This window comes from Oncorhynchus mykiss, chromosome 25, assembly GCF_057628025.1.
Source record: "Oncorhynchus mykiss isolate SJ-2025 chromosome 25, ASM5762802v1, whole genome shotgun sequence".
Classification (NCBI taxonomy): domain Eukaryota; kingdom Metazoa; phylum Chordata; class Actinopteri; order Salmoniformes; family Salmonidae; genus Oncorhynchus; species Oncorhynchus mykiss.
Window position 1 is genome coordinate 56,132,543 of NC_143046.1, and position 14,845 is coordinate 56,147,387.

At 48.0% G+C, this 14,845-nt stretch overlaps 1 protein-coding gene across 6 annotated transcripts in view; it reads left to right on the forward strand.

Moving 5' to 3' along the window:
- The window catches only part of asap2a (ArfGAP with SH3 domain, ankyrin repeat and PH domain 2a), a 97,861-nt gene that overhangs the window by 76,846 nt on the left and 6,170 nt on the right, over positions 1–14,845 (forward strand). For 2 of the 6 annotated variants that reach the window (XM_036963079.2, XM_090220580.1), the window contains 16 exons: positions 85–172; positions 4,138–4,186; positions 4,480–4,646; positions 5,876–6,009; positions 7,018–7,112; positions 7,890–8,079; positions 8,648–8,733; positions 8,952–9,067; positions 10,103–10,170; positions 10,354–10,467; positions 10,661–10,907; positions 11,913–12,038; positions 12,400–12,517; positions 13,172–13,227; positions 13,449–13,528; positions 14,189–14,308. In XM_036963079.2, coding sequence (XP_036818974.1) covers positions 85–172; positions 4,138–4,186; positions 4,480–4,646; positions 5,876–6,009; positions 7,018–7,112; positions 7,890–8,079; positions 8,648–8,733; positions 8,952–9,067; positions 10,103–10,170; positions 10,354–10,467; positions 10,661–10,907; positions 11,913–12,038; positions 12,400–12,517; positions 13,172–13,227; positions 13,449–13,528; positions 14,189–14,308 — 1,854 coding nt within the window. Of the gene's footprint in view, positions 1–84; positions 173–4,137; positions 4,187–4,479; positions 4,647–5,875; positions 6,010–7,017; positions 7,113–7,889; positions 8,080–8,647; positions 8,734–8,951; positions 9,068–10,102; positions 10,171–10,353; positions 10,468–10,660; positions 11,097–11,912; positions 12,039–12,399; positions 12,518–13,171; positions 13,228–13,448; positions 13,529–14,188; positions 14,309–14,845 lie in introns of those variants that run through there. The other 4 variants (XM_090220577.1, XM_036963080.2, XM_090220578.1 and 1 more) reach the window with 4 other exon arrangements.

Here is a 14,845-nt window from a genome sequence, read left to right on the forward strand (position 1 = left end):
TTTGTTCTGGTGGGAAGGGTGCATTTTCCTTAATGCCTTGCATTCGCTGATTCTCATGTTCTTTCCTGTCCTCTCCTCGTTCAGGCGAACCGACCGCCGGCCAAACTCAACCTCCTCACCTGTCAGGTGAAACATAACCCAGAAGAGAAGAAGAGCTTTGACCTCATCTCACGTAGGTTTACCCCTTCTTTTTTACTCCCTTCCCTTTTGTTCTCTTCTATTTTCTTATCTCTCTTCTGTCCTCTCTGCTCTCTATTCATCTTCGCTGTCTTCTGTCCTCTCCGCTCTCTCTTCTCCTCTCTCTCTCTCCTGTCCTCTCTTCTCGTCTCCCTCTTCTGTCCTCTCCTCTGTATTCTCTTCTCCCTCTTCTGTCCTCTCCTCTGTATTCTCTTCTCCCTCTTCTGTCCTCTCCTCTGTATTCTCTTCGCTCCTGTCCTCTCTGCTCTCTATTCTCTTCTCTCTCTCCTGTCCTCTCTTCTCCCTCTTCTGTCCTCTCCTCTGTCCTCTCTTCTCCCTCTTCTGTCCTCTCCTCTGTCCTCTCTTCTCCCTCTTCTGTCCTCTCCTCTATTCTCTTCTCCCTCTTCTGTCCTCTCCTCTGTATTCTCTTCGCCCTCTATTCTCTTCGCTCTCTTCTGTTCTCTCCGCTCTCTATTCATCTTCGCTCTCTTCTGTCCTCTCCGCTCTCTATTCTCTTCTCTCTCCTGTCCTCTATTGTCTTCGCTCTCTTCTCTCTCTCCTGTCCTCTCTTCTCTCTCTCCTGTCCTCTATTCTCTTCTCTCTCCTGTCCTCTATTGTCTTCTCTCTCCTGTCCTCTATTCTCTTCTCTCTCCTGTCCTCTATTGTCTTCTCTCTCTCCTGTCATCTCTTCTCTTCGCTCTCTTCTCTCTCTCCTGTCCTCTCTTCTCTCTCTCCTGTCCTCTCTTCTCGTCTCCCTCTTCTGTCCTCTCCTCTGTATTCTCTTCTCCCTCTTCTGTCCTCTCCTCTGTATTCTCTTCTCCCTCTTCTGTCCTCTCCTCTGTATTCTCTTCTCCCTCTTCTGTCCTCTCTTCTCCCTCTTCTGTCCTCTCCTCTATTCTCTTCTCCCTCTTCTGTCCTCTCCTCTGTATTCTCTTCGCCCTCTATTCTCTTCGCTCTCTTCTGTTCTCTCCGCTCTCTATTCATCTTCGCTCTCTTCTGTCCTCTCCGCTCTCTATTCTCTTCTCTCTCCTGTCCTCTATTGTCTTCTCTCTCTCCTGTCATCTCTTCTCTTCGCTCTCTTCTCTCTCTCCTGTCCTCTATTCTCTTCTCTCTCTCCTGTCCTCTCTCCTGTCCTCTATTCTCTTCTCTCTCTCCTGTCCTCTCCGCTCTCTATTCTCTTCTCCCTCTTCTGTCCTCTGTTTCACAGAAGTACCTCTACAAATGGGCTTTGCTCCATTCTCAAAGCCTGGCTTTTAGACACTACAGAACAAGGAGGGATGATGTGTTGGGACTAATGACAGCTCATAGAGTAGAGATATCTACTGCAGACGAACTAGAGAGGAGAATCACAGAAAATGAAAAGTGGTTGATATGGTCTATGTCTGGATTATAAGGGAACATCTGAGTTTTTCCGTGGAATGAGGGCAGCGGGAAAGGAGTTGGGAACAGTTGAATCGCTGTAAGATTCGTATTCCGGGAAGGCTAAGTACTTTGTGTGTCCACACCGGCATTCTCTGAATCAGCAGCCTATTTAGAATTTCATCCACGTTCATCTGTTCCCTGTGTCCTCACATAATCTCATGTAACCAAGGGAGATTCACCCTCTTCTTTCTTTGTTCGCCCTCTTTCTTCAGTCAGGTTTTTGGGGATGTGCGTTGAGTTTAGCTGAGAGGTGAAGTTCATAAACACTGGGCCAGAACTAAGTGCTCACATCAGGCCGTCACCCTGCTGTCAAAGGACAATATTACTGCTTCAGGATATGAAAGGGCTTGTTCTGGTGGAAACAAGCCTTTGAGAGAGAGAGACTGTCAGAACTCCCAGCTGTCAGGGGATCTGAATTGTAGATCAGTCAGATCTGGAGGAGGATAAAGTACAATAGGACGAGAGGATAAAGTACAATAGGACGAGAGGATAAAGTACAATAGGACGAGAGGATAAAGTACAATAGGACGAGAGGATAAAGTACAATAGGACGAGAGGATAAAGTACAATAGGACGAGAGGATAAAGTACAATAGGACGAGAGGATAAAGTACAATAGGACGAGAGGATAAAGTACAATAGGACGAGGATAAAGTACAATAGGACTTCCTCCAGGTTTTTACTTTGTTGTACAGTACAATAGGATGTTTGGTAAACGTTTACCTCTGTCTTACATAGATTCCACATACAGTCAAATGTCAACTGTTGTCGCCTCATCTGTTGTACTGTTGGGATGCTGTTACACTTATGTGGGACTTTTACTGTTTGTACTGTAGTTGACAGTGTCTCTTCCTGCATGTACTGTAGTTGACAGTGTCTCTTCCTGCATGTACTGTAGTTGACAGTGTCTCTTCCTGCATGTACTGTAGTTGACAGTGTCTCTTCCTGCATGTACTGTAGTTGACAGTGTCTCTTCCTGCATGTACTGTAGTTGACAGTGTCTCTTCCTGCATGTACTGTAGTTGACAGTGTCTCTTCCTGCATGTACTGTAGTTGACAGTGTCTCTTCCTGCATGTACTGTAGTTGAGTGTCTCTTCCTGCATGTACTGTAGTTGACAGTGTCTCTTCCTGCATGTACTGTAGTTGACTGTGTCTTCCTGCATGTACTGTAGTTGACAGTGTGTCTTCCTGCATGTACTGTAGTTGACAGTGTGTCTTCCTGCATGTACTGTAGTTGACCGTGTGTCTTCCTGCATGTACTGTAGTTGACAGTGTGTCTTCCTGCATGTACTGTAGTTGACTGTCTTACTGTGTGTACTGTAGCTGACTGTCTTACTGTGTGTACTGTAGCTGACTGTCTGTCTTACTGTGTGTACTGTAGCTGACTGTCTGTCTTACTGTGTGTACTGTAGTTGACTGTCTTACTGTGTGTACTGTAGATGACTGTCTTACTGTGTGTACTGTAGATGACTGTCTTACTGTGTGTAATGTAGTTGACTGTCTTACTGTGTGTAATGTAGATGACTGTCTTACTGTGTGTAATGTAGATGACTGTCTTACTGTGTGTAATGTAGTTGACTGTCTTACTGTGTGTAATGTAGTTGACTGTCTTACTGTGTGTACTGTAGATGACTGTCTTACTGTGTGTACTGTAGATGACTGTCTTACTGTGTGTACTGTAGATGACTGTCTTACTGTGTGTACTGTAGATGACTGTCTTACTGTGTGTACTGTAGATGACTGTCTTACTGTAGATGACTGTCTTACTGTAGATGACTGTCTTACTGTGTGTACTGTAGATGACTGTCTTACTGTGTGTACTGTAGATGACTGTCTTACTGTAGATGACTGTCTTACTGTGTGTACTGTAGATGACTGTCTTACTGTGTGTACTGTAGATGACTGTCTTACTGTAGATGACTGTCTTACTGTGTGTACTGTAGATGACTGTCTTACTGTGTGTACTGTAGATGACTGTCTTACTGTGTGTACTGTAGATGACTGTCTTACTGTGTGTACTGTAGATGACTGTCTTACTGTGTGTACTGTAGATGACTGTCTTACTGTGTGTACTGTAGATGACTGTCTTACTGTGTGTACTGTAGATGACTGTCTGTCATTCTGTACTGTAGATGACTGTCTGTCTTACTGTAGATGACAGTCTGTGTCTTACTGTATGTAATGTAGTTGAGTCTGTCTTACTGTATGTAATGTAGTTGACAGTCTGTGTCTTACTGTGTGTACTGTAGATGACTGTCTTACTGTATGTAATGTAGTTGAGTGTGTCTTACTGTGTGTAGCTGACTGTCTTACTGTGTGTACTGTAGATGACTGTCTGTGTCGTACTGTAGCTGACTGTCTGTCTTACTGTGTGTACTGTAGCTGACTGTCTGTCTTACTGTGTGTACTGTAGCTGACTGTCTGTCTTACTGTGGCTCTCAGCTCTTACATGTTCTGGTCTTTGATAAATGTCTTGTTCCACTATGTCTCTGACCCCCCCACCCCTATCACCCCCCCCCCCCCCTTCTTCTCTTTTAGATGACAGAACCTATCACTTTCAGGCCGAGGACGACCCAGAATGTCAGATGTATGTATTCCTTCCTTTGTGTGTGTGTGTACAGGTCATGTGAGTGTGTCCTGTTGATCCCCCATACATCTTTCCACACACAACCCACACGTTTCCATCACGTTTGGGTTGTGTGTGTGTGGGGGGGGGGAAAGGTGTGTCCTGTTTCTCCCCATACCTCTTCTCACAGTTAACACATCAATTTTTCCACCCTCTAGTCTAACCCAATGTTGACCCTGCCCTCACCCCATCCTCACACACACACACACACACACGCGCTAACTTCCCCTCCCCCTGTGTGTGTGTGTTTTCAGATGGATCTCTGTGCTGCAGAACAGCAAGGAGGAAGCGCTGAATAATGCCTTTAAGGGGGACCAGCACGTTGGAGAGAACAACATAGTCCAGGAACTGACCAAGGCCATCCTGGGAGAGGTCAAGAGGATGACCGGCAACGACATCTGCTGCGACTGCGGCGCTCCCAGTGAGTGACCGGGCGTCACATACATGTTAATACATACACACACACTTGACACAACACACACACACACAATACCACCTATGTATAATTCATCATACAGCCTTTATGAATGCACACAGTGTATGAAGGAGCCATGAACTGTTTTACTTTATTGTGCTAGACGTCACTTATTAATGTACGGGTTATTCATAGAGATGGTTACCAAAGTGTTATATGAGTGTAATGAACAACTCCATGTGGTCACTTGACACCGACATTGTAGGGAATGAGGAATGCCCATGAGACAGTTATGTAGGTTTGACTGCAGCCTGTCGTTAACCTGTATCAGAAATAGCTCTTCCCCACTAAGCACATGCAGGTAGTTCCTGTTAAGGACACTGTTACCTACATACCTGTTACCTCTCTCTCGCTCTCTCTCGCACTCTCTCGCACTCTCTCGCGCTCTCTCGCTGCTCTCTCGCTGCTCTCTCGCTGCTCTCTCGCTGCTCTCTCGCTGCTCTCTCGCTTGCCCCTCTCTCGCTGCTCTCTCGCTTGCCCCTCTCTCGCTGCTCTCTCTCTCATCCTCTCCTCTCACCCTCTCTCATCCTCTCTCATCCTCTCATCTCACCCTCTCTCATCCTCTCCTCTCACCCTCTCTCATCCTCTCCTCTCACCCTCTCTCATCCTCTCCTCTCACCCTCTCTCGCTCTCCCCTCGCTTGCCCCTTTCTCTCGCTGCTCTCATCCTCTCCTCTCACCCTCTCTCGCTCTCCCCTCGCTTGCCCCTTTCTCTCGCTCGCTGCCTGCTTGCCCCTTTCTCTCGCTCGCTGCCTGCTTGCCCCTTTCTCTCGCTCGCTGGCTGCTTGCCCATTTCTCTCGCTCACTGCTCGCCCCTCTCTCGCCCTCCGCCCTCTCTCGCCCTCCGCCCTCTCTCGCCCTCCGCCCTCTCTCGCTCTCCGCCCTCTCTCGCTCTCCGCCCTCTCTCGCTCTCCGCCCTCTCTCGCTCTCCGCCCTCTCTCGCTCTCCGCCCTCTCTCGCTCTCCGCCCTCTCTCGCTCTCCGCCCGCTCTCGCTCTCCGCCCGCTCTCGCTCTCCGCCCGCTCTCGCTCTCCGCCCGCTCTCGCTCTCCGCCCGCTCTCGCTCTCCGCTCGCTCTCGCTCTTCGCTCGCTCTCATCCTCTCCTCTCGCTCTTTTTTTCTCCTCTCTCGCTCTCCATCCCTCTCATACTCTCTCTCTCTCTCTCCCTTCTTCCCAGACCCTACCTGGCTCTCCACTAACCTGGGCATCCTGACCTGTATTGAGTGTTCTGGGATCCACAGGGAGCTGGGAGTCCATTACTCTAGGATCCAGTCCCTCACATTGGATGTACTCAGCACCTCTGAACTCTTGGTAAGAAGCAATTTTGTGCTAGAACGCTCAGCACACATCAGCTAGTTTCACATTATGGCGATGTGGCGCTGGGAGGTTCGGCACAGTCATGTTGGAAAGTACACAGGTGGCACATCCACTTAGGTTAGTTAGCAAAACCTTGGGAAACACTGGCTCTCCCAGTGCATTGCCATTCTTGCTGTTCTAATGGGAGAATCTCAGAAGCATGTCCTTGATTCCTCGTGTCATCTCTCCTCCTTTTCAAAACTCATTGGATGAGAAGGTCAGAAGTCCCTTCTGGAAATGGAATTGAGATTCTCCCAATGTGAAAACACATCCACAGTGCAGCTGATGATTTACTGCTGGTGGGAGAGTACCAAGTATACCAACGCCCATGTCCTGATTCTACTGAACTCTCCACCCTCTGCTGCGCTCCATTGGGATTAGATACAGTACAGTATTACAGAAGCTTGGAGCTGCTTCCACTTTGCATATTTCACATTTCATCTGGCTTTCTAATATCAATTTGGTGCAATTTATTGGCCGTAAATCATTTGGGGCTGAAATGTTTTTGCCGCTAATTCGAGATGATTGCCCTTGTTAAGATGCCAGGGGGTGTAATCATTAGCCAAACAGTTGCAAAAAAAAAACATTTGTTTTGCAACTAAAACGAGAGTTTCTGTTGGACAAATTCAGGTAGGTCCCTTCTTCGTTCCGTTTGTGTTTCCGCTTAGGAAACGTTTTGCAACAGAATCTGTGGAACGAATACGCCCCGGTCTTTCACATTATTTGGCCACAAGGAGATGGGTGGAACGTGTGAAGAGCACGCACACACACACACACACACACACACACACACACCATTTTGATTTTAAGCATTTGCTGAAGTAGCAGAGCAGAATAAATGGAGTATGAGATGAATGTGTACAGTATAAACTGTACTGTAGCACCCTCCGATAGGAGGCTCATTTGCACTTGTATGGACTGTCGCTCTGGTAAGCTCTTAACTGTTTGTGTGTTGCCATGAAGCTGGCCAAGAACGTGGGGAATGCAGGCTTTAACGACATCATGGAGGCGTGTCTATCTGCGGAAGATGTGGTCAAACCCAACCCTGCCAGTGACATGTAAGTTCTGTCTCTCTTTCTCCCCCCCTTTCTATCCCACTAGTTATCTTGCTTTTTCCTCTGGCTCTTTCCTCACACGCAAACACTCTATCCTCTCCTTCTTTCATCAGTCTCCCTGTCCCTTTCTCTACCTTCTCAGGTTCACATTACAGTAGCCCCCCTACCCAGACCCCCCCCCCCCCCCCTGAAGGTGACTGTAAGGAGGTGACCTAAATGGCACCCTATTCCCTAATATAGTGGCCTACTTTTGACCAGGACACCTAAGGCTCTGGTCACAATTAGGACAGTATGTAGGGAATATGGTACCATTCAGGAAGCAGCCTTAGAGCGGTTGGGCCCGTGACCTTCCAGTTACCTATTGGCAACATGTCACCACAGACACTCATACCCATTCATTATGGATGGAGCAATAAGGAAGGCATCACTAACTGAACACATTTTTATTCATTAAAGCTTAAGAGAATTCTATGCATTCTGTTGTTGTTGGCACATGACTCGGTGTACAAGCCAAGTGAAATTGAGCACACACATAAGAAACCTAATGCCTCCCTCTAGTTGATTTAAACGTTTTAGTTTAAGCTCTGAGCTCATTTATGGCTGTAAGTATCAGATACAGGTCGGTTTGGCTGCTTACAGTCATTCATTTGGAATTCTGTAGGCAGAAGTAAATAATGGATTCTGGGCCCTTCAGACACAACTAAACGTCATTCGACCCAAATATACCTTCTGGCTGAACTATCCCTTTTTATGTCTGTGGCCTTTCTCCTTCTGGTGCAGGCAAGCCCGTAAGGACTTCATCACAGCCAAGTACACCGAGAAGCGTTTCGCCAGGAGGAAGTGTCCAGACGGGGTGTCCAAGCTGCACACCCTGTGTGACGCGGTCAAGGCCCGGGACATCTTCTCTCTGATCCAGGTGTACGCTGAGGGAGTTGACCTGATGGAGCCCATCCCCCTGGCCAACGGACATGTGAGTCTACATGTCCACACCAATACCCCCTGTCACACGAGCGTGCTGACCCCAGGCATACCGTGCTGGTACAGATATTTTTTTATCCACATTGTCCTTTCCAGGCCATCACTCAACAGCTCGGCTTGGCTCTGCTTGGCTCTGTAGTGTGAATTAACCCCAACTCTCAATTGAGAGGTGGGGTGGTTTTTACATTGGGAACACGACTGTGCATCAACATTTGGTCTGTCCAGGTGCTCTCAACTGCCACAGCTGTAGTGGAATTCAAATGGCAGTATTTTGGTTCATTCTCTTTGCTGGGCTGTGAAAAACAACTGCTCCTGGGAGTGTAAATGCTTTGTATAATAGATCAACCATCACTACAAACACCTGGCTCACATTCAGGGCTATTACTGCTTTTACTGCCTATAGCAAAGCAGACTGCCTGCCGAAAGGGAGCATATGAGCAGATTTTCATCAAAGTCCCAGTGTTTCTCGGTGTCAGCCGCTCCATTTTGGCTCTGCTATGTCTTTGTGTCCCCGAGGTCTCACCACGGCCATTTTGGATCTTCTGTGTGTGTGGTTGCAGGAACAAGGAGAGACGGCCCTTCACCTAGCGGTCAGACTAGTGGACAGGACCTCGCTCCATATCGTCGACTTCCTCACTCAAAACAGGTAAGGGAATAAAAGTAAACGTCAATGAGCTTTTTGTAGAAACACGGCCCGTCAGAAACAGTCACAACGGCGTATGACGACTGACTTTAACACGGTCGTCACACAAAACTACTCGGTTATAGTTTTTTTTTTAACACAGTCCCACAGAATGCAAATTAATTTGTTCAGAACAAGTGCTGGAATAATGCTGATGAGGTGACGTCTGTTCTCCCCCACAGTGTGAACCTGGATAAGCAGACAACCAAAGGCAGCACGGCCCTCCACTACTGCTGCCTGACTGACAACATGGAGTGTTTGAAACTGCTGCTGCGAGGCAAAGCATCCATAGACATTGGTAAGAGAACATTACATCTCTCTTCTACTGGGAAGGACTGGTTTGGAAACGGCACGGATACAAAATGCTAGTGTAGACTTTGTTAATTGTTGTCGAGTGTAGTGCAAGAAACGGATTCCTGTCGTCCATTAACCTGATTTTATGTTTTAATTCATAGCTATAGAAATGATAACTAATAGACTGCCAAACATAATTATTAAGACACACACACACACACACACAGAAGCGCATGAACGTGCCTTGTTTTGGTCAGGCCGAGTTCCCAGAGGCCCTTGGTTTGCCAAGAGACCCTACTTTGTCACAACAGCTCAAACGCTCTGCTTCAGTCTGACTCCATACAAACCAGGCCCACGATAAGAACAAGATGATGGTGAGAGAGAGAGAGAGAGAGAGAGAGAGAGAGAGAGAGAGAGAGAGAGAGAGAGAGAGAGAGAGAGAGAGAGAGAGAGAGAGAGAGAGAGAGAGAGAGAGAGAGAGAGAGAGAGAGAGAGAGAGAGAGAGAGAGAGAGAGAGAGAGAGAGAGAGAGAGAGAGAGAGAGAGAGAGAGAGAGAGAGAGAGAGAGAGAGAGAGAGAGAGAGAGAGAGAGAGAGAGAGAGAGAGAGAGAGAGAGAGAGAGAGAGAGAGAGAGAGACTATTTAGTGTGGGAATCCTGCTAATGATCTCTCTCCAGCAACGGAGTTGACAAAGGAACAGGGGGCCATGGTCTGTGGATCAGCGTGTGTCTTTATGTGCCCGAGGAACCTCCTTGTTTCACACACTATCTAGTTTACAGAGACGGGGAGGTGTTGTTACAAATGCGGCTGTTGACAAACATGGCGAAGCAGTAGGCGCCCTGGCAGCCTATAGAGGCATGCTAGCGTTGTGTTGACAGGCTGTTGAGTTGGGTGTAGATATCTTCCTAATTCATGCTGTCGTAGCCTAGAGGTGATAATTGTCTCGGGTTACTTGTCAGTGCTCATCTATGAGGTGTTGATCTCGAGTGGTGGAGGACACAGGGTATAATTTAGTGACTGGATGAAGATGTCTTCCTGTAGCGAATGAGTCTGGGGAGACGCCGCTGGACATCGCTAAGAGACTGAAGCACCTGCAGTGTGAGGAGCTGGTGAGTGGTGTGTGTGTGTGTGGTGTGTGGTGAGTGGTGTGTGTGTGTGTGTGTGTGGTGAGTGGTGTGTGTGGTGAGTTCATGGTGTGTGTGCGCGCGTGCATCTTTAGCAAGATGGAGAGTGACTCCTCATCTCCATGCTTTATTTGAGCCATTAATCACTGTCAGTGTGTGCGTGTGTAGCTGAACACGGCGTTGGCGGGGAAGTTCAACGTCCACGTGCACGTAGAGTACGAGTGGCGTCTGCACCATGAAGACATGGACGAGAGTGACGAGGACCTGGATGAGAAGGTGAGGGTAAGGACTCACTTCAGATTATACACACACACACACAGACTCACCATGAACTCACCACACACACACACACACACACACACACACACACACACACACACACACACACACACACACAAAAGTACATATGTACACACATAACACAAACACACATTGATTACCTTTCTATAACCTTTTGACCCCTGTCCTCCCTCAGCCCAGCCCCCACCGGCGAGAGGAACGCCCGGTCAGCTGCTACACCCCTGGCTCCAACTCCCAGCGCCAGCCCAGCCCTGCTTCGTTGGCACGCGACCCTGCCAGCCTGGCCAAGGACAAGCAGCGTGGTGGGTACATGCCCAACCTGGTCAACAACGAGACCTACGGCACCATCCTCGACGCCAGCCCCCCCGTGCCTGGGGGGCTCACCCCCACCTCTGCTCCCCCTCTTCCCCCACGGAACATAGGTGCTTTGTCTTTCTCTTTTGATGTGATAGCAAGGTGGGTGCTGCATGTATAGAGAGCCACATTCGTCTGGCCAAACGTTCCAAATTCTATGAACAAGTTTAGTTTGTTCAGGGAATCCGTGTGAATGCTATTTGAGCACTGATTTTCTTTTAGTTTCAGAATGTTCAAAAAAAATGCTCCTGATTTTGAAGTTGATAAACGTGATCCATATCAAATGACCCCGGCATCGAGCCCATTTCAACCCAGATTCACCTCGTCCTCCTCGTCATTTTTGGAGAATTATATTTATAATACATGCCCAATGGGTTCAGTTCAAATAGAGGGAAATCTCAATTTGGCCTCGTCTCTGTCATAGAGTGTAGATGGCCTTCTCTAATTAGTGCATGGCCCCATGGTGACTTGTGTGGCGCTCTGACCTATTTGAAGGGCAGAGAGGACTCTGGGTAGGGAGCATGGGCAGTTACATTGGCGGCGACAGAGTGAGCTAGTGAGCTACTTTTCCAAAAAGTTCTCCGTCTGTGCTCCATAGTCCATGATGAGAGGCAGACTGAAAATAACCCAACATATCACTGGAAATCAATTTGAACTCAATAGAAAATAGTCCAAGCACGTTCAATTCCTGAGTAGAATTTTGCATCCGACTGCTCACATTCCACCGTGCTGAACAATTTGATTCAACTCGCTCACTTCGAAGCGCGTGTTGTCTTTACTTACTTGGGCCCGTTGCCCCACAAAGAGCATTGGCCATCTGCAGCTCCTCTCCAGCAAACTTGACTTTGGGCAGTCTTATCTATTTAATTCCAGGAGTAGCCTTATCTTTCCGTGTTCTACTTTGGTGTCAAGTCTCAATCAATCAATGAAAAATGTATTTTTACAAAGCCCTTTTTAACAGCGGCAGTTATCGGAAAGTGCTTTACAGATACCCAGCCATAAACCCCAAAGAGCAAGCGATGCATGTCTCCAGGTGCCAAAGCATATCTTCTCTCCCACTCCTCCCTCCCCAGTCCAGTCATCAGGGTCCTCTGGGTGGAAGCCTGGCTCTATAGACCTGGGGGTCCGACAGAGGTCCTCCTCAGACCCCCCCAATATCCACCCCCCCGTACCCCCCATGAGGGTCACCTCAACCACGGGTAGGCACCTCTCCTCCAGGCCTTGTCTGAACACATCATAATAATAACCACAATCAGTATCGTAAAATAATGATTGTACATAGTGTTATTGTCGATAGGTCATGTTACAGTGTATATAGAAGGCACATGCAGTATGTTTACAACATGATGTACAAAGACGATCCCGAGGAGAAAAGCACCCAGTTTACATGAAGAAGAGAATGAGATGGGTAACTTGCATAGAGATCGAAAGAGGACTCGTCTTTGTATCTGTGCCATTATGACGTCTGTGACAGCATAGTCTCAATGGCGCGGTCTATCTCCATTTTGTCTATCTAGAGCCCTCTTCCAACCTCTCTCTCTCTGTCTCCCCCCCCCCCAGGTCTTGCTCCTCCACCTGTGGCCAAGACAGTGAGTATGATGGAGGCGATGAACCAGCAGTCAAAACCAGGGACCGGACAGGGCCACAACAGAGCCCCAACACCTAAGTCTCCTTCTGGGTAAGCGCGCGCACACACACACACACACACACACACACACACACACACACACACAAACATGTTGGGGGGGGACACACCCTGCCTGAGGCAGCATGTTTTACTTTGATGAACACAAAGCAAGTTTGCCTTTGGAAAATAGCGTGTAGGGTTTCTGGTTTACCACTTCATTAACTCCCAAGCTGAGCTCTCCTAAAAGACAAACAGCTTTACACTATTCATCTACATGGCTCTACTCAAGCTCCCACGGGTCTGAGTTGTGTGGCTGTTGGAAGGGAAATGCACTGTGGGGTGTGTGTGTTGATTTGAAGCACGTCCTAAACAGCAGCTGACTACGAGGTTGTGTGTGTGTGTGTGTGTTGATTTGAAGCACGTCCTAAACAGCAGCTGACTACGAGGTTGTGTGGCTGTTGGAAGGGAAATGCACTGTGGGGTAAGTGTGTGTGTGTGTGTGTGTGGATTTGAAGCATGTCCTAAACAGCAGCTGACTACGAGGATGTGTGGCTGTTGGAAGGGAAATGCACTGTGGGGTAAATGTGTGTGTGTTGATTTGAAGCACGTCCTAAACAGCAGCTGACTACAAGGTTGTGTGTGTGTGTTGATTTGAAGCACGTCCTAAACAGCAGCTGACTACGAGGTTATGTGTGTGTTTTTTAGCAATGACAAAAGCTTCAGTAAAGGACCAACTCGAACTGGGTCCATCGAAAGACCAGGTGGGTGTAAAAAAATAACTTGATTTAGTCTGCGTCTGTAAATAACCTGTAAAAGCATGTCGCATAGTCAGATAGAAACGCTGCGACTGGGCCGGGATGTGTTGTCTGTGGGTCGGCTGCAGACAATCTGGTTGTGTGATTTTTGTCTGTGTGGAACAGTTTGTGTATTCACAACGACGTCATCGAATCCTCTTCCTCCTCGAATCCTCTTCCTCCTCCAGCTAAAGAAGTGCCGGGATATCCCCACAACTCAGTAGGTCAATCGCTGCCTCCCGCCCCCATGCCTAGGAAGACCTATCCGGTGAGTTCCCCTCCACCTACCGTTGACCTTTTTTTAATATGATCGTTTGCCCTGTTGTGGATTGTGATTGGACAGCCATGGACTATACAGAGGCACTTATTGGACTTCTCCATCTGATCTCGTCGTTGTTTTTCAGTTGGTCTTATTGTCCCGTGCACTCTGAGTATCAATGGCTCGAACAGGCTTTTCTCCTTCCTGTAACGCTAAGTAGGAGGGGAAACCTTGAAGTGTGTACTCGTTCTTGACAGATGGGGAAACCTCTCATATCTCTGTCCCTAGCTCAGTGCTAGCAATCTGTGTCATACGGGCTCACCATGTGAACCACTGACAGATCAGCGATAGCCTGTGGTGAAAACATGCGATGCACAACTCCCCCCTGCCTGACAGTTACTATGTCCTGTGTCAAAGTGGGTGTCGAGAATTCCAAAGGAGTGACAGACGGTTTAGATACTTCAGTTAAACGACCGCATCTGTCTGCAGAACGGTCAAGTACACCTGCCTGTCTGCATAGAAATAGAATGACTAGAAAGGGAAGCCCCTGAGACCATGGCAATTTGACAGTGCACTCTCAACATGGCCACCGTTACGGAAGGTTGACTTGAATGGGAATGTTGGTTCTAGTAATTGTATTGCTATGCCCGTCTGGCCGTCTCTCTTCAGAAGCAGAGGCCCAAGCGGGTGAAGGCCATCTACAACTGTATGGCGGACAATGCAGACGAGCTGACCTTCTCTGAGGGGGAGGTGATCGTGGTGGATGGGGAGGAGGACCAGGAGTGGTGGGTGAGTGTCAACTCTAGATTAGGCTACTATTTTGTGTGTTGGATGTGTGAAAAGTGGTGTGTGTGTGTTTGTCTCCATTCACACGCAGTGAGAGTAGTCCGGCCCAGTTCTAGTCCAAATCTGGCCTATTCCAGAGAGAGTCCACTGAGCATGTGCCAGAAATCTTGGTGGCCTCAGCAGCACAAAGCAGTGACCTCATTCTAGCCGTCCTTCTTTCTCTCCCGCCCCCGCCTGCCTTCCTTCCTCTGCTGAGTCCGTTGTCTGAATACAGACCAGCTGCAACTTGTTTTTCCAGAAGCCACCTCTGTAAACATGACCGTATTTAGTCACTTATTCTCCATGGGACTTTGTGTTATGAGATGCCTTCCGCTCTCTTTTTCTGACTTCAATGGCATTTTGTTTGTGTCCGCGCCTGAGTTGACGACAACTGAAGCAGAATTTAAAAGGTGTTCTGCTGATGACTCTTAAGGGGATAGTAATCCAAAAGTAACTGTACAAATAATCAGATTATGTTACTGAGTTTGTGTAATCTAAAAG